This window comes from Pleurodeles waltl, chromosome 4_1 (assembly GCF_031143425.1).
Source record: "Pleurodeles waltl isolate 20211129_DDA chromosome 4_1, aPleWal1.hap1.20221129, whole genome shotgun sequence".
Lineage (NCBI taxonomy): Eukaryota > Metazoa > Chordata > Amphibia > Caudata > Salamandridae > Pleurodeles > Pleurodeles waltl.
The window spans coordinates 1,020,505,804-1,020,525,174 of NC_090442.1; the positions used below are offsets into that span (position 1 = coordinate 1,020,505,804).

At 41.3% G+C, this 19,371-nt stretch overlaps 1 protein-coding gene across 1 annotated transcript in view; it reads left to right on the forward strand.

Annotated features, from left to right (window-relative positions):
• LOC138288359 (zinc finger protein 419-like) overlaps positions 1–17,707 on the forward strand; it is a 49,435-nt gene extending 31,728 nt beyond the window's left edge. The window contains exons 6-7 of the mRNA XM_069229915.1: positions 9,976–10,074; positions 16,497–17,707. Coding sequence (XP_069086016.1) covers positions 9,976–10,074; positions 16,497–17,176 — 779 coding nt within the window. The 3' untranslated portion in view covers positions 17,177–17,707. The remainder of the gene's footprint in view (positions 1–9,975; positions 10,075–16,496) is intronic.
• The last annotated feature ends 1,664 nt before the right edge of the window (positions 17,708–19,371 follow it).

Below are 19,371 nucleotides of genomic sequence, written 5' to 3' on the forward strand. Positions count from 1 at the left end.
TGGCCCCAGCATTCGAGGTCAGGGAGAGTGGAGAGAGGTTACCGCCATCTGGCCTGGGTGTATTGTGTGTCCGTGTGCCTTGAATATAGCTTGTGCAGAAGGGCCACCAGAGCAACGATGAATGAAATTGCGCAGGAGCCACGCAACTATGCTCTGATCCCACAGCCCAACCGCTGGGACCTCCAGGATAGTTTGATGAGGACAAGAGACGCGTGGCCACCACAAAGCCTGTGTAAGCTGGGGTGAGGCGGGAGCAGGCAACATGCTGACACCCATACCACAGCCTGGCCTTCAGGCTCGCCCGCGACCCCTGTTGTCGCTTGGCCTCTGAGGGTCGTGTCATGCCACGGACAGGATCAGCGGCGGCAGGGCTGCAGGGCTGGATCCGGGCAAAGGAGGCACCAGTCATGAGCGAGTCGGTGGTAGGGAGCCACCCTCGCGGGAGATGTTACATTTGAAGACATGGGGAGGCTGGAAATCAGGAATGACTGCCGCCATTCCCCAGAGCTTCAGTGCCGCGCTGCCGTCTTGGCTGCGGGTGTGACCACGACCCCACAGTAAAATTATTAATGAGCAAACTGTCCTTGGCAAGGGCACATGTTATATTTACCTTAGGGCACAAGTTATAGTTGCTTGAAGTTTTACATTTTGGCTCCTAACTATAATGCCCCTGTAACATTTGTTTTTTTCAGTGAATTTCTATAGTTTTTTTTAATGCTATTCCCAAACTGTAACGTGGGTGTGTGAGCGGTTGTGTGGGTGTGTAAGTGGGCGTGTGAGTCTGTGTGTGACTGGCTGTGTGGATCTGTGAGTGATGTGAGAGTGACTGGGTTTGTGAGTAGGTGTGAGATTGGCTATGTGAGTGGTTTTGTGGGTCTGTGAGTGGGTGTGTGAGTAGCTGTATGCTTGTGTAATTGGGTGTGTGAGTGGCTGTTGGGTTTGTGATTGGGTGTGTGAATAAGTGTTAGGTATGTGGGTCTGTGAGTGGGTGTTTCTGCTTTGTTTTTTTAATGGGGGTCTGGATCCGCGGATCCACCCGAATGTGTGAGGATATGGGTGAGTCTGCAGATCCTTGCGCGCTCCCAAAAAACATTTTTGGACAACTCCTTGCCCATGAGAGTTCCCTCACAGACCCCTCCATCCGTCTCATGGGGTCAGGGTTCCTCTACCCTGACCCTTTCCATCACTTTTAAATTGTATTTTCCCTGCTGGGAACCAACTCCTGATGAACAAAATGGTGACTGCAACTTTCCTCTCAGGTTGCAGCCACCCAGTCACAGCATTGCTGTTGGAGTATGGATCTGTGAATCCACCCCGATCTGCGTTTCTAGATGTACATAAATCTTTTCATTTTAAAAACTCCAAAACTACCAAACAGATTTACACCAAATCTCAAAAAGCACTCTTTCTTGGCCAAGACCTAGCTTTCTGCCAAATTTGGTGTAATTCAGTTCAGGGAAGTAGTCCCTGTAGTCATGTCTAAAATCCCTGTTGGAAATTGCATGGGGAAAACGTGTTTTGGGACAGCCCCCATTTTCTCAACCCCTTTATAAAGGATCACCCTGAATCTTTACCAACAGCAGCTGAAGTGATTGGCAAACTAGTTTTGAAAAGTTTGTAAAGATTCATCAAACGGCAAAGTTAATAGCAAAACAAAAAATACTTTTCCTGTGGATGGAAACTAGGTCCTAACTGTAACTGCCTACTAGCGACCACCAGTAGGTGAGATATATATATATATATATATATATGTTCGATGGCATGTGTAGCTGCAGATACACATGCTGTGCACATCCCGCCATCTGGTGTTGGGCTCGGAGTGTTACAAGTTGTTTTTCTTCGAAGAAGTCTTTTCGAGTCACGAGACCGAGGGACTCCTCCCATTTCGGCTCCATTGCGCATGGGCGTCGACTCCATCTTAGATTGTTTTTTTTCCGCCATCGGGTTCGGACGTGTTCCTTTTCGCTCCGTGTTTCGGATCGGAAAGTTAGTTAGAATCTCAGAAAAATCGTCGGTATTGTTTACGTTCGGTATCGGGTTAGTTACAACAGATCGACACCGACTTATGAAGAGCTCCGGTGGCCCTTCAGGGTTTTTTCGATCCCCCGTCGGGGCCTGGTCGGCCCGGCCACGTGTCTCTTCAAGGCTGATGGAATGGACCCCATTCCGCTTCTGCCCAAAATGCCATAACAAGTATCCATATACAGATCAGCATCTGGTCTGTAACTTGTGTTTGTCACCGGAACACAAGGAAGATACTTGTGAAGCCTGTCGAGCGTTTCGGTCCAGGAAGACACTAAGAGACTGAAGAGCAAGGAGACTGCAAATGGCGTCGGCGCTGACAGGACAAGAGCGTTTCGAGAAGGAGGAAGAAACATTCTCCATCCATGAATCGGACTTGGATGTGATCGATCCCGAAGAAACGCCGAAAACCGTGAGTAAGACGTCGAAACACAAAACTCACGAAAAGACCACTAAAGCCCAGGGGACGCCACCGCCAACAGGCCATGGCTTAACCCGAAAAATAGGTGACCGATCATCGGCACCGAAAAAGGGCACGCTGGGGGCAAAGTCATCCGACTCCGGTCGAGATACCGCCACACAGCAATCTCGGGCTCGAGATAGTGGCTCCGAGCAGGCTCGGCACTGAGATAGCGGAACCGAAATGGTTTGGCACCGAGAGACAACGACACCGAAAGTAAAAAAGGTTTCGTCGGAACCGAAAAAAGCAGCCGACAAGGTTTCGATACCGAAACATCCGGCCTCGGAACTGAAAACAAGTTCCTACACTGAGGAACAAGGACTGTCCCCACAAATGAAGACACATAGGTTTGGACATAAATTGGAAACAGTAGAGCCAGACTATACGCAAAGAAGGCTCCATATCCAAAAAGAAACAAGGAAAATCAGTACTCTCCCTCCAATTAAAATGAAACGCAAACTTGCCTTTCAAGAAAAAGACAAGCAGCCACAGGCAAAGGTGGCTAAACAAGTAACCCCGCCACCATCTCCACAATGCTCTCCACAACCATCACCGGTAGCCACTACACCAATGATGCAATCACCAACTCATACAGGAATGAGTCAAGATGACCCTGACGCATGGGACCTTTACGACGCACCAGTGTCAGATAATAGTCCTGAATGTTATCCAGCTAGACCGTCGCCACCAGAGGATAGTACAGCCTACGCACAGGTGGTGTCGAGAGCAGCGGCATTTCATAATGTCAGCCTGCATGCTGAGCCTATTGAAGACGACTTTCTTTTTAACACACTGTCGTCCACACACAGCCAGTATCAAAGTCTTCCTATGCTACCCGGAATGCTAAAACACTCCAAACAAGTGTTTGAAGAGCCTGTAAAAGGAAGAGCCATTACTCCAAGAGTGGAGAAAAAATATAAATCGCCACCAACAGACCCCGTGTACATCACACAACAGCTAACACCGGACTCAGTTGTAGTAGGGGCAGCGCGCAAAAGAGCGAACTCACATACTTCAGGAGATGCACCACCTCCAGATAAAGAAAGTAGAAAGTTCGACGCAGCAGGCAAAAGAGTGGCGGCACAGGCAGCAAACCAGTGGCGTATTGCCAATTCACAAGCTTTGTTGGCCAGATACGATAGGGCCCATTGGGACGTAATGCAGCACTTTATAGAACATTTGCCCAAGGAGTTCCAAAAGAGAGCGCAGCAGGTAGTAGAAGAAGGACAGAGTATCTCCAACAACCAGATACGGTCAGCAATGGATGCTGCAGACACAGCTGCTAGAACTGTCAACACAGCAGTAACAACAAGGAGACATGCATGGCTGCTTACATCAGGATTTAAACCAGAAATACAGCAAGCTGTGCTGAATATGCCATTCAACGGACAGCAATTGTTTGGGCCGTAGGTGGACACTGCGATCGAAAAACTGAAAAAAGACACTGGCACGGCCAAAGCCATGGGCGCACTCTACTCCCCACAGGGCAGAGGCACATTTTGAAAAACACAGTTTAGAGGGGGGTTTCGAGGACAAAGCACTGAACCCACAACCTCACAAACAAGACCCACTTACCAGAACCAGTATCAGCGGGGAAGTTTTCGGGGACAATATAGAGGGGGACAATTCCAAAAGAGTAGAGGAAAGTTCCAAAGTCCCAAAACTCCTCAAAACAAGCAGTGACTTCAAAGTCACACATCCCCAACACATAACATCTGTGGGGGGGAGACTAACCAATTTTTACAAACATTGGGAGGAAATAACAACAGACACTTGGGTCCTAGCAATTATCCAGCATAGTTATTGCATAGAATTTCTCAAATTCCCTCCAAACGTCCCACCGAAAACACACAATATGTCAAAACAACATATGGATCTTCTAGGACTAGAGGTTCAGGCATTGCTACTAAAAGAAGCAATAGAATTAGTACCAAAACACCAGAAAGGAACAGGAGTTTACTCTCTGTACTTTCTCATACCCAAAAAAGACAAGAGTCTGAGACCTATATTAGATCTCCGAACATTAAATACCTACATCAAATCAGATCACTTTCACAGGGTGACATTACAAGACGTAATCCCACTACTCAAACAACAAGACTACATGACAACACTAGACCTAAAGGATGCATATTTCCATATACCGATACATCCTTCACACAGAAAGTACTTAAGGTTTGTATTCCAAGGGATACATTACCAATTCAAGGTGTTGCCATTCAGAATAACAACTGCGCCAAGAGTTTTCACAAAGTGCCTAGCAGTCGTAGCTGCACATATCAGAAGGCAGCAAATACATGTGTTCCCGTACCTAGACGATTGGTTAATCAAAACCAACACACTAAAAAAGTGTTCACAACACACAAAGTATGTCATAGAAACCCTCCACAAACTAGGTTTCTCAATCAACTACACAAAGTCACACCTTATACCGTGTCAAACACAGCAATACTTAGGGGCGACAATCAACACAGCAAAAGGGATTGCCACTCCAAGTCCACAAAGGGTTCAGGCATTTCACAATATGATACAGGCCATGTATCCAAAACAACAGTTACAAGTCAAAATAGTGATGAAACTCCTAGGCATGATGTCTTCATGCATAGCCATTGTCCCAAATGCAAGGCTGCACATGCGGCCCTTACAACAGTGCCTAGCATCACAGTGGTCACAGGCACAGGGTCAACTTCTAGATCTGGTGTTGGTAGACCGCCAAACATACACCTCGCTTCAATGGTGGAACAGTATAAATTTACACAAAGGGCGGCCTTTCCAAGACCCAGTGCCACAATATGTAATAACAACAGATGCCTCCATGATAGGGTGGGGAGCACACCTCAATCAATACAGCATCCAAGCACAATGGGACACTCACCAAAAACAGTTTCACATAAATCACTTAGAACTATTGGCAGTATTTCTAGCGCTGAAAGCATTTCAACCCATAATAAACCACAAACACATTCTTGTCAAAACAGACAATATGACAACGATGTATTACCTAAACAAACAGGGAGGGACACACTCAACACAGTTGTGTCTCCTGGCACAAAAAATATGGCATTGGGCGATTCACAACCACATTCGCCTAATAGCACAATTTATTCCAGGAATTCAGAATCAGTTAGCAGACAATCTCTCTCGGGATCAACAACAGATCCACGAATGGGAGATTCACCCCCAAATACTGAATACTTACTTCCAGAGTTGGGGAACACCACAAATAGATCTATTCGCAACAATAGAAAACGCAAAATGCCAAAACTTCGCATCCAGGTACCCACAAGATCAGTCTCAGGGCAATGCATTATGGATGAGTTGGTCAGGGATATTTGCTTACGCTTTTCCCCCTCTCCCACTCCTTCCATATCTGGTAAACAATTTGAGTCAAAACAAACTCAAACTCATACTAATAGCGCCAACATGGGCAAGACCTTTCAGTAGTGCCTCATGTCAAACTACCAAACATACCAGATCTGTTAACGCAACACAAACAACAGATCAGACACCCAAATCCAGCATCGCTGAATCTAGCAATCTGGCTCCTGAAGTCCTAGAATTCGGACACTTAGACCTTACACATGAATGCATGGAAGTCATAAAACAAGCTAGGAAACCTACCACTAGACATTGCTATGCAAATAAGTGGAAAAGATTTGTTTATTACTGCCATAATAATCAAATTCAACCCTTACACGCATCTGCCAAAGACCTCGTAGGATACTTACTACATTTGCAAAAGTCAAAGCTAGCTTTTTCTTCCATTAAGATACATCTTACAGCAATTTCAGCTTACCTGCAAATTACGCACTCAACTTCTCTATTTAAGATTCCAGTCATAAAAGCATTTATGGAAGGTCTAAAGAGAATTATACCACCAAGAACACCACCAGTTCCTTCGTGGAACCTCAACATTGTCTTAACACGACTCATGGGTCCACCTTTTGAGCCCATGCACTCTTGTGAAATGCAATACTTAACATGGAAAGTTGCATTTTTAATTGCCATCACATCTTTAAGAAGAGTAAGTGAGATTCAAGCATTCACCATACAAGAACCATTTATTCAAATACACAAGCATAAAGTAGTTCTACGGACAAATCCTAAATTTTTACCAAAAGTCATATCACCGTTCCACTTAAATCAAACAGTAGAATTACCAGTGTTCTTCCCACAGCCAGACTCTGTAGAGGAAAGAGCACTACATACATTAGACATCAAAAGAGCGTTAATGTACTACATTGACAGAACAAAACCAATTCGGAAAACAAAACAATTATTTATTGCTTTCCAAAAACCTCACACAGGAAATCCAATTTCTAAACAAGGCATTGCTAGATGGATAGTTAAGTGTATTCAAACCTGTTATCTTAAAGCAAAGAGAAAACTGCCTATTACACCAAAGGCACACTCAACTAGAAAGAAAGGTGCTACCATGGCCTTTCTAGGAAATATTCCAATGACCGAAATATGTAAGGCAGCTACATGGTCTACGCCTCATACATTTACCAAGCACTACTGTGTAGATGTGCTAACGACACAACAAGCCACAGTAGGCCAAGCAGTACTACGAACATTGTTTCAAACAACTTCAACTCCTACAGGCTGAACCACCGCTTTTGGGGAGATAACTGCTTACTAGTCTATGCACAGCATGTGTATCTGCAGCTACACATGCCATCGAACGGAAAATGTCACTTACCCAGTGTACATCTGTTCGTGCCATTAGTCGCTGCAGATTCACATGCGCCCACCCGCCTCCCCGGGAGCCTGTAGCCGTTTAGAAGTTGATCTTGAACATCTGTATATTTATAAATATATTACTTTAAACTACATTATGTACATTACTCCATTGCATAAGCACTATTACTAGCATACACAACTCCTACCTCACCCTCTGCGGGGGGAAAACAATCTAAGATGGAGTCGACGCCCATGCGCAATGGAGCCGAAATGGGAGGAGTCCCTCGGTCTCGTGACTCGAAAAGACTTCTTCGAAGAAAAACAACTTGTAACACTCCGAGCCCAACACCAGATGGCGGGATGTGCACAGCATGTGAATCTGCAGCGACTAATGCCACGAACAGATGTACACTGGGTAAGTGACATTTTCCATATATATGTTCGATGGCATGTGTAGCTGCAGATAAACATGCTGTGCATTATCCTGCCATCTAGTGTTGGGCTCGGAGTGTTACACGTTGTTTTTATTTTTTTTATTTTTACAGACAGCTAAGCATATCAGGCCTTCCTAGGAGTATCTGGCAATAATTATTACAGTGCAAATCTGCACCCCCTGGTTGGTAACCAACAATTCAGTCTTTCTCTACAAGTGTAATCTGTGAGATTTCATGCAGCAAAATACCTGAATGCAGGCTTTAATGCAGAGCAGAATCAATCCATCCTTAAAGGTCTGTGTGTTACATAGCAAATATATTGGGTCAACTGCTGTTGTCGTTACTTTTCTTAATAAAGGGATCAGACCAACACCTTTGCCTACTATTGTAATCTGTGAGAATCCATATAACAAATTTCCTGTCTGTTGTTTTTAATATAGAGTAATCATAATTCACACATAATGCCTATTGACTTTAACTATGCTTCCCACAGTCAGTATGTCAGGCCTAATGCATTTATCTTTTCACAGCAAACAATCAGACCTGTAACCTTTATAATTGGCTTGTTCCCAAATCCAACTCAAACCTACTCTGATTGACACATGCTTCTCCACAAGGCAACCACAGCAACCCATAATAAAATGACTAATACCTACAAAAGAATAGTTGTCAAAAACAATATAAAATCTCTTCTAAGAGAACCCAATAAGTATTATCGTAGTGCAAAACTTCTGTCGCACAGTTTGTTCAGGTGTGTTACGAACACCAAAACCCTTGCCTACTATCTGGACAATCTGTGAGATTCTGTGTAAGAAAATTCCTGCCTGTTTTCTCTAGCACAGTCTAATAAGAATCCACCTTAAAAGCTACTTGTTTTTTGTCCTAAGATTGCAGATCAAATGTATGGCATTTAGCATAACATGTCCCTGTGAATGGACATGGCCTTTTTCGATTGCCTTGACTCCATGGCAAAAACAGGCCCATTCAAGCGCACATAAATTGGCAGCCATTATGCTAACAGTCATACAATTACAAACATGCCCGTTGCAACTAGGGCTTCAAGAATCATTTTAATTAAACCCGCCCGGATTTGTCAGTTGGTTGAAACACCAAAACTCTTGCTTCTGTGTAACTGTGCTATTACATGTAACAAAATACCTGTCTGTAGCCTGTAAAAGAATGTAATAATCCATTGTTTTAAGATTTACTGACTGTGACAAATGCTTTCTACATAAGTAAGTTAGTCCTACTGCCTTTGTCATAACTTTTCATAAGAAGTTTATACCTATGGCGTTGGGCATAACATTTCCAGGTGCATCAGCCAGATCTGTAGGTTGTCACAATAACTAACTCAGTCCTACTCTATTGTGTATAAATTTTGCTAAAAGCCAGAATGTCCAATTCAAGCACCCTTTTCAGGACAAGTATACAACTTTGGTCCAATCATGTCCTGTATTGATTATCCAACATGTGGGTGGGACCTCAGCCTCTCTTAGTAGCAAGTACTTTGAACACTTATCACTATATAAATATATATATATATATATATATATGTATATATATATATTATTATTTTTTTCCCGAATTAAATAAACTTTTTTACTTTTCCTTAAATCTTACATAATGAGTTCCCACAGCTATGGTGGTAAAGTAGAAAAAAAATAAGCACTAATAATTATTTAAAATTATGTATAGAATTAATTAAAAGTAATGTAAGTATTTGTCAATAAAAATCAATATTATATTAATTTATAAATTCACAAAAGGATGTCAAAATATTTTATACTTTCAAAAGGTGGAGACGTAAGTTTACACTTTTGAGTAGCTTTACTCTTGGCTCTTGTGAATAGCCAAAATAAGTAAAGTTACTCAAATGTGTATGATAAAAGCGCACGTGTAAATTACCCACAATTGTAAGTTACCTTTGTGAATAGCCATGTTATTACAGTGAGAAACCCCAGTTTCTGAAAAACTGCTTCAAAGAAAAATATTGGATCGCATGCTGCTTGAGCAAAAAGTCCGGCTAATGTACACAGCGAGCAATCATGCAAGAAATCATGGGCTGTTCTCAGACAAATGGGCTTGGTAGCGTTAATTGGTCAGATCTGTGCCAAACTCCTACAGACGTTTCTAGAATCTGTAACATTTGGAGTGTGCATTATGTTTCTCTGTCTCTCACAAGATTCTTTGGTAGACTTGTTTACCTCTTTAATCCATAGCAGGCATTTCTGCGACCCAACCTTTATAATAAGCAATAATATGTTTCCTTCCTTATATGCTGTCTCTCGCTAGAAGGAATGTGTCTGTAGAACAATATACTAAGATATACTAGATTGCTATTTTTAAAATTATATGTAAATATTTTGTTTATAACAGGATATGAGCTGGTTTCACTACACATAAAAAAAGAGGACGGAACCTACTGCTTGGAACCTCAGGACTGTGAGCAAGCGGAAAGCACTGCACATTCTAAGGGTGAGTAATTATTACATGGGTACTTAGAATTTGAAGTTATGTAATAAAGGGTCAGAAGACCAAGCTTCACACAGCTTTTCAAAGATATTAAAATATAATTTTTACTAGTGATTTTTCACTGTACATACAAAAGAATATGCAGCATTTTTTTTAAGTTCCAGCTCCCACCAAGATGCAAAACATATCTTGATTGCGTCTCGAACTCTGTGTGCTACGTTGAGGCTGCTCATTATTCATAATATAATCATTTGCTGCAGTAGTAGCCACATTTCCCCCAGCTTCTCCAGCTTTGTAATAAGCTTTGGACAAAACACAAATCTAGTTCAAAATACAAATCTAGTTTTAAATGCGTGTAGTTTGTAGGTTTGTTGTTGGCCCTGCCAAAGGCAGATTGCAGATTTTCTACTTGTGAGTATGGCAGTTGCTGTGAGCCATCAGTACTATCAGGTCGTTTGGTGGTGGCAGGATTCTTATTAAAGAATTTCCACCTTTATGTGCTGTTGGATTTCATTCAAGGACACAGCATAATTTTTGGTGACGATTGCGGATCCTGTGCAGAGGGCTGGATTGGACCTCAACTTCTATATTAAGCTGACATCTTGAGAAAAAAAATGGAAATGATTTTGTTAACTAGGATCAGATGATATGAGAGACAAGTACTTGTATCTTAGTGACTATTACAATTAGAGTTTTGCCAAAGTCTGGGCTAAACTGGTATTGACAGTTAACGTCTGTTAACGTCTCCGAGGATTGGTGTAACTTGATGCCATGAATGTTAAGGGTGCGGCTGGAATGTTATTGTTCAGAAAGAAATCCGACACAGCAAGAAGGTGAAAATCACATCATAGAAGGGACACAGCCGACAGCAAGGAAGAATTTCCTTGAATTGTGTTATCGCTGAGCATGAACTGATGCCGGTCGTGCAATGAAGGGGAAAGCATTCTGACAGAGGAAATTAAGACCTTTTAGATCGGAGAGGTGTGGGGCGAGGCTTGAGGTACTGTTTAATCTTCTTTTCTCAGAATTTGAAGTTGTATTAAGGAAAAATGAGGAAAACTCTGTGAAATTTAGTCAGCTTCACACAGCATGGTGAATCTGAGACTTTGTATTGATAGCATCGCAGTACTGGAATATACTCATTCAAATTGTAGTTGTTAAAATGTGTTATTTTAAATTGCTGTGTTAGTTGATTATTTTGTTTCATTCTTTTCAACACATTGGAAACTTTTGGCAGATGCTAGAATGCCTCATTTTTAGCTGATGCTGGTGAATTCCTGTTACCGTGGTCACTTTGGAAGAAACTATTGATGTTCTATGGGCATGTCGGACCTTATTTGCTTTTCTATTATTCTAATAAGGTGACACGCATAGGGTAAGTCATCTATTACCCTCAGAGGTTGACTCAGACCTTTTTAATCAGACAGGAGTGTGTAATCATCTGACCACACAATATGAACCAATAATCATCAAATATGACATCAAATATTCACCATAATCAATTGGAGTCAGTAATTTAAACACACCATTGCCTAGGTGGTCATGATCACCAGTTTAGTAAAGTTTAATCATTTATTGCCCTTTATATTAACAATGCTTAAGATCATGTAAATCATGCGCAGGACCAAATGACAGAAATACAGAAACATCACAGGCTGTCCAAAACGCCTGAAGAATCTCAATCTATTTAGGAAATTTAACATTAAACACTCCAAAGAACAATGCAGAGTAGCAACAGAATCAAATGAAATAGAGAAACAGCATATATTTAGTTTGTGCAGCTGAAACAAACAACAATTAATAAACAGTCAAATTTAGACATTACAGGGAATGCAGAATTATTAGGCAAGTTGTATTTTTGAGGATTAATTTTATTATTGAACAACAACCATGTTCTCAATGAACCCAAAAAACTCATTAATATCAAAGCTGAATATTTTTGGAAGTAGTTTTTAGTTTGTTTTTAGTTTTTGCTATGTTAGGGGGATATCTGTGTGCAGGTGACTATTACTGTGCATAATTATTAGGCAACTTAACAAAAAAAAATATATACCCATTTCAATTATTTATTATTACCAGTGAAACCAATATAACATCTCAACATTCACAAATATACATTTCTGACATTCAAAAACAAAACAAAAACAAATCAGTGACCAATATAGCCACCTTTCTTTGCAAGGACACTCAAAAGCCTGCCATCCATGGATTCTGTCAGTGTTTTGATCTGTTCACCATCAACATTGCGTGCAGCAGCAACCACAGCCTCCCAGACACTGTTCAGAGAGGTGTACTGTTTTCCCTCCTTGTAAATCTCACATTTGATGATGGACCACAGGTTCTCAATGGGGTTCAGATCAGGTGAACAAGGAGGCCATGTCATTAGATTTCCTTCTTTTATACCCTTTCTTGCCAGCCACGCTGTGGAGTACTTGGACGCGTGTGATGGAGCATTGTCCTGCATGAAAATCATGTTTTTCTTGAAGGATGCAGACTTCTTCCTGTACCACTGCTTGAAGAAGGTGTCTTCCAGGAACTGGCAGTAGGACTGGGAGTTGAGCTTGACTCCATCCTCAACCCGAAAAGGCCCCACAAGCTCATCTTTGATGATACCAGCCCAAACCAGTACTCCACCTCCACCTTGCTGGCGTCTGAGTCGGACTGGAGCTCTCTGCCCTTTACCAATCCAGCCACGGGCCCATCCATCTGGCCCATCAAGACTCACTCTCATTTCATCAGTCCATAAAACCTTAGAAAAATCAGTCTTGAGATATTTCTTGGCCCAGTCTTGACGTTTCAGCTTGTGTGTCTTGTTCAGTGGTGGTCGTCTTTCAGCCTTTCTTACCTTGGCCATGTCTCTGAGTATTGCACACCTTGTGCTATTGGGCACTCCAGTGATGTTGCAGCTCTGAAATATGGCCAAACTGGTGGCAAGTGGCATCGTGGCAGCTGCACGCTTGACTTTTCTCAGTTCATGGGCAGTTATTTTGCGCCTTGGTTTTTCCACACGCTTCTTGCGACCCTGTTGACTATTTTGAATGAAACGCTTGATTGTTCGATGATCACGCTTCAGAAGCTTTGCAATTTTAAGAGTGCTGCATCCCTCTGCAAGATATCTCACTATTTTTGACTTTTCTGAGCCTGTCAAGTCCTTCTTTTGTCCCATTTTGCCAAAGGAAAGGAAGTTGCCTAATAATTATGCACACCTGATATAGGGTGTTGATGTCATTAGACCACACCCCTTCTCATTACAGAGATGCACATCACCTAATATGCTTAATTGGTAGTAGGCTTTCGAGCCTATACAGCTTGGAGTAAGACAACATGCATAAAGAGGATGATGTGGTCAAAATACTCATTTGCCTAATAATTCTGCACTCCCTGTAGTTCAGGCATCCCTGACTAGCACTCTAATTAGAAAGCATGTGTTAGCTTCATGCAAAAAGAAAAATAAGACAAAAATGAATTTGGAAAACATCTGACTATGGCGCTAACCAAAATAAGCGGTTGGATTTTCTAAAGAGAAAAACCTATAAAACACAAATGCGCATTGGTCTTCCTCTCCTAAATGGATCAGCAAACAGCAGAATCTTCTTCAGCAAAGCACAGGAATACCAGGTCTTCGGAGAATAGCATCAGGACATTAGAGGGAAACAGTACAGTGAAATTAGGCCTTCTATATCTGACCTGTTCGATTCATAAACTAGGTCTAAGCAGCATTTCATAGCTTGGAAATGGGGAACTGAAGAGAACTGAAGCTAAATGGAATCTGACTTGCATCACATAAAACATTGCTATATTAAAGTCCCAAAAGTTACTAACTAAGCTTCTATTGGACAGACTATGGGGTGTTTTGGTTTGCAGCCAATGATCATCTCCTGCTCATCACATGTATCTCTTCACGTTTTCTGCAGCCATGATTGGATTACACTGTCACTCCTTTCTCCTCTCCTGACATCAGCTTCCGTACAAAAATTACATTTAAAACGATGTGAAACATTACATGAGCTTCCTGACAAAAATGAAACTCTGGGAAAACAAAATGTGTTATTTGAAAAACACGATGCCGAGCACTGTGAAAGTCACACAGGATGTTTGAAGCAACATTTTTTTGCAGAGTTAACAAACATTCTTTTAAACATTGTGTCTCTGGAAAATTATTAAAACATGAGGCCTTTAAACTAGTGCTAAGTAAAGCATTTCATAATACATTTAAACCATAAATCTTTTAGTACACATTAATAAGACCCTTCTCAGTGTATTTTATTATGTTTAAACAAAATATATTTTCATTAGTCATTATTGGAGAGAATATATTGTGTTATGAGAATCTAACAAAAATCCTTTTGGGTATGATGGTGTTACCATTGACCTCACTGGGTATGCCCTCTGTTCATCCTATTCAAGGATAGAGAAACCATAGGGAAGGTGTATGTTGTGAAGATAGGAGACAGTTTAGTAGGATGACACCACCAAAGAGATCTGGGGATTATCTTGAACGCCAATATGCCTGAACAGGCGATGGTCATAGTGTGAGTGTGTGACGATTTGGCGTTATTGAAAGGTTTCCAGAATTTTTCAATGAAGAGCTAGGTCTGTTGAAAGTCTTTCCACCTAAGATTATATTTAAGGATTGGGCAAGACTAGCAATCCCAAAACTGAGGAAAACACTCCACATGAAGATGGAACCATTGAAGGCTGAGCTGGAGTAATTGAAAAGCCTGAGAGTGTTAGAAGAATTAGAGCCCTCAGAATGGCTTGAGCCTTTTGTATTGGCTCCCAATGTTACAGTGAAAATTATACAAATGTGTGCAAACCTCTGTTACTTAAATGCTAACATCTGAATGGACAGGCAGCGAACAGTCATGGAATTTGTAAGAGAGGAGTTTTATACAAAAGTTATTCCTAAGGTAATAGTTACTGCCAATGGAGTACAATTTTGCTCAGAGAAAATGCAATAGTTTCTTAGAGAGATGGGTGTGACACAGTATTACACAGTTTTGTGTAGACCATAGGCGAATGGTTTAGTGGAGAGAATGAACAGGTTGGTGAAGGGATGTCTCAAGGAAAGACATTTCTGAGGGAAACACAATTTCCACTTAGGACTAAAATTGAAAAGGACGTAAGGCTGGTACTAAGCTGAGTCCAGGCTGGTTGAGAACAGATAAATTAAAGGAGTGAGGAAGAATGTGACAAACTGAAGAGATACCAAGAAAATAATAAACCGCGGTAGGACACTGCACATGAAGTGAAGAGGATAGAATGGGGTGTAGGAGAAATGGTATTAGGGAAAATAAAAGATTGTACACAAAAAGGTCAATAGGGATATCTTGGACCATACAGGATAACTAGTGTGAAGTGGAATGTGGTAATGGTTTACTTGAGAGGTGTGTGGAGTATGTCAATATAAGTACAGTTTTCAGGAAATGAAAACAAATCTGTAAAAGAGACTGAGAATAAAGACATAAACGGAAGAGGAAGAGCTAAACATGTGGTTTTCAGACCAATGGTGTTGAATGATTACATAGAGTGATGCACATTTTCAGTCACTGCGTTCATGCACCTTCTGCTTACTGCATTTTTGCTATGTCTTGCAATTAACTAATCAGATTTTCTTATACATATACATTTTATGTTTATTGATTTATCTTGGTTAACTTAGATTTGTTAGAATAGTTATTTTATAGGAAAAGGGATGTGCTGTGTTTCTGTGTAATTTATTGCATGGGTTAAAAGTTTGCATGGTAACGTTCTTTTAGAATTAAGAATGTTAACTAGGTAGTACGGCAGTTGGTGTGAGCTGCAGCAATTTAAAGAATGTTTGCCTTAATATGTTGATAAGTTTCATTTAAGCAAACAGCACTTAAGTTGGGGTTATTATCATTTTTCTCTATGGTCTTCATAACAAATAATGCAGAATTATACACTAAGATTCTGACCAACTAGAATGTCCGCTAAGTTCTTGCCTTTACAAAATAAACTCAGTAGCCTGGAAAATAACTGTGTGGGCCATTTTTTTTCTGGCTGGGATTCTGCATGGAATTCACAGTTGTCAGGGTTCTTTTACGTACTTATATATCACCTGCCCTAAACATATGTAAAATATATGGGGGGTGGAAGGGATAGGAGGATGTTGTCTGGCTGGAGAAGCATTACAGGTTTCCTTCTGCCTCGGTAGAAAGTAAGGAGGGGGCTGGGGAAGGAATCTAGGTTGCAGTGCAGCCCTTCACGAAGCAGTTGGGTCCAGTGTTGTGCGGGAACACCGACAAGCCTATTATTGACAAGAACAGAATTCCGCATGGGAATTCCATTCTGCTCAACTCATAATTGTGGCCATGTGCCCCATAATTAATTGAAATACTTACGTCTGTAGCCTTGTTTGTATGTTTTGAAATATATTGAATTTAAATGTATTGTTCCACCAGGTGACAAAGCCCAGAAAACAAAACATAACGAAGCAGATATTGTCAGAACTACTAAAAAAGCAATACCACGCAAAGCTTCACCAGCCAGTGCCAAAGTGAAGATTGTCGATAGTTATGAGAAAGAAATGCAACCAGGAGGCTCACTGTGGTCTGAAGCGAACCAGGAACTAGAAATGGAAGAAAGCCCTGAATGCGAAAGAGATTTCAGTGATCCAACCGATCTTGCTTTTCATCCTGGAATTCCTGAAGTTCAGAGATCAGAAACCTATAATGATGGGAGTAGTATGTGCCATGCAAACCTTTTTGCATGTTTATCAAGCATACAGACAAATGTGAATCTCTTTTCCTGTACCGAATGTGAGAAAATCTTCAGTAAGGAGGAGGATCTTATTGGACACAAGAGAATACATATGGGAATGAGGCCATACCAGTGTACTGAATGTAACAAAAGCTTCAGGCGCAAGGACACTCTTTTTGTGCACAAGAGAACACACACGGGAGAAAGGCCATATCACTGTGCTGTATGTGAGAAGAGCTTCAATCAGGTGGGGGCTCTAAATCGACACCAGAGGACACACCTGGGATACAGACCTTACCAGTGTCACCAGTGTGAGAAAAGCTTCAGCCAAAATGGGACTCTCATTGCACATCAGAAAACACATAAATATCCTAAAAACTGATAAACCTCCAAGAAGTAAGATAGGAAAAATATGATTAACCAACCATGTTTAATCACTTGCTCTGTTTTGTCCAACAGTAATCCCTCTGGCTCACCTCATCAGCGAATTTGCCAAACACTTAATGGCTAAGGCCTAACACTCCAGAACATAATAGCAGAGTTCATCAGCATCCAAATGGAATGGCCTAGAGGTGAAAAAATTCTCCACGGACATTATTATGGGCTGGGAGAAAATTGTCCACAAAACAACAACAAATGCGATACTTTGTAGACAGCTATGAGTGCAATATCTTTAGAAGAGAGAATGGTAAAGTCAGACACATAACATGATTATGAAAGTCACTATCTTCCACTTCTCTTTTATTGTATACAATTTTGAATCATCTCTTGTACCTGCTTCCATGAACACTGCTCTCTTGCTTCTCAGCTAGGGCTGCCTTATATGAAGAGTGACATATATACAGTACCGTAGAAGGCCAAGACAAGAGTTTCTAAACATTTCATGAAATTAAAAAACAAAGTTAAATGTGAACTATTGGTCTTGTACGGTTATAACATGTATTGTTTGTAAAACCTGTTTTGCCAATATATACCTCACTGTACAATACGTTGGGCATTGATGAGTGTCACCAGCATCCTACAAACAGTCACAACTTACTCTGTTTTCATGGTCATTCTTCCTGGAGGGGGTGCTATATCAGAGAGGATTTTAATGCAAGTTGATGATCTGCTCGACTGAGATCGAGTATCTTTTTGGGGCTGGACTGGAACACATGGGACCTTAAGCGATAAGCTGGACACAGAGGGCTAATTTAAAAATATATGAGCAGAATGATCCTTAACTGAAGCAGCCTTGAGGGAATAACATTAATTTTTCTCATGTGTACTTGTACAATTTGCTAATGCAGAGAAGTGAATTTAGTGCCAGATCCTGAAGTACTGGGATATTTCATGTTTTTCTTTTTAGAACTGCCTGTACAACGTATGGCATTTTAGCCAATATATTGCTGTGCATATATTGTACTGTATAATACTTGGTTGGCCCCAGAGTGAGTAGGTGAGTGTAAATTCCTGTAAAACACATATTCACCTAGACACCTTTTGGTGCTAAAACTGAAAAAGAGGCAGATCAAAAAACAGCCAGCTGCCAGATTTAACAGAACAAAAAGCACATAAGAGCCTTCTGGAAGACAGTGGCTTTCAGAAGAGAGAATGGGAGACGAGCTGAGGGGTTACAACTTCTTAACTCGAGGAGCCCTTAAAAGTATCTTGGCCTCCAATTGAAGCTGGTGTGATAAATGTAGCAATGGGGGCTGGTCTGAAAACACTGAGGCCCTACGCCCAAGAAAACTGGGTGCACCCATGCAGCCCCTTAAAAATTGATTTGATGGGAGAATGGGAGCCGGTGCACGATCAAATTGCCACAGAAAAGCCGCATGCCTCACTCCCATTATCTTAACCACCTGTAGCTTTCACATTTATCCCACTGATTGACCCGATTAGTGGATGTTCTTATAGTCCATCCTTGAAATAATGCTGGCTGCAACAACTGTAGTCCTGAGATGTGCCAGAAAGGGAAGAATCAAATTCAGAAACCTTATTTGACAGATGCACAGGGAAGTCAGAAAGTTATCCTGATGATTCAGCTGAAAGTCCTTGTCAATGTAAAATTCCCCAAGTTTTGACCCTTGCCACAGATGGAGTTGGTCCCATCTGAGCTGGCTTGAAATCTTTCCTAGGCAAGAATTAAGGCCTTTCTTTTTCTGCCATTACATTAAGCTAATTTTCGTTCATCCATGCCTGGATGGCAGAGAGGCAGGAATGTAGGATGGCGGAGGTTTAGACAGAGATCAATTGAAGCACAAGATCAGCTGGGTTTCATTGGTACAAGAATAGGAACCTTCTCTGAAAAATCTAACTAGACTACCCAGTGGTCATAGCTTAACATTAAAGAGGATGAAGGATTGTGAAGAGCCATGTACTACCCCACAAGTGACCATAGAGGGTCTGGAGCCCCGAGAGGAAGAAAGAGAGTGGCAAAAGGGATGCAGGGTGCCTGGCAACCAATGCTAGGTGCTGAATCAAAGTATAATTGTTTTGTTTTAATCTGTTTTTTTGTTGTTTTTCAGTGAAAACATTTCACATTACATCATTCTCTCTTGTCAGTACTTACCACAGTGTAAGCGCAATATACAT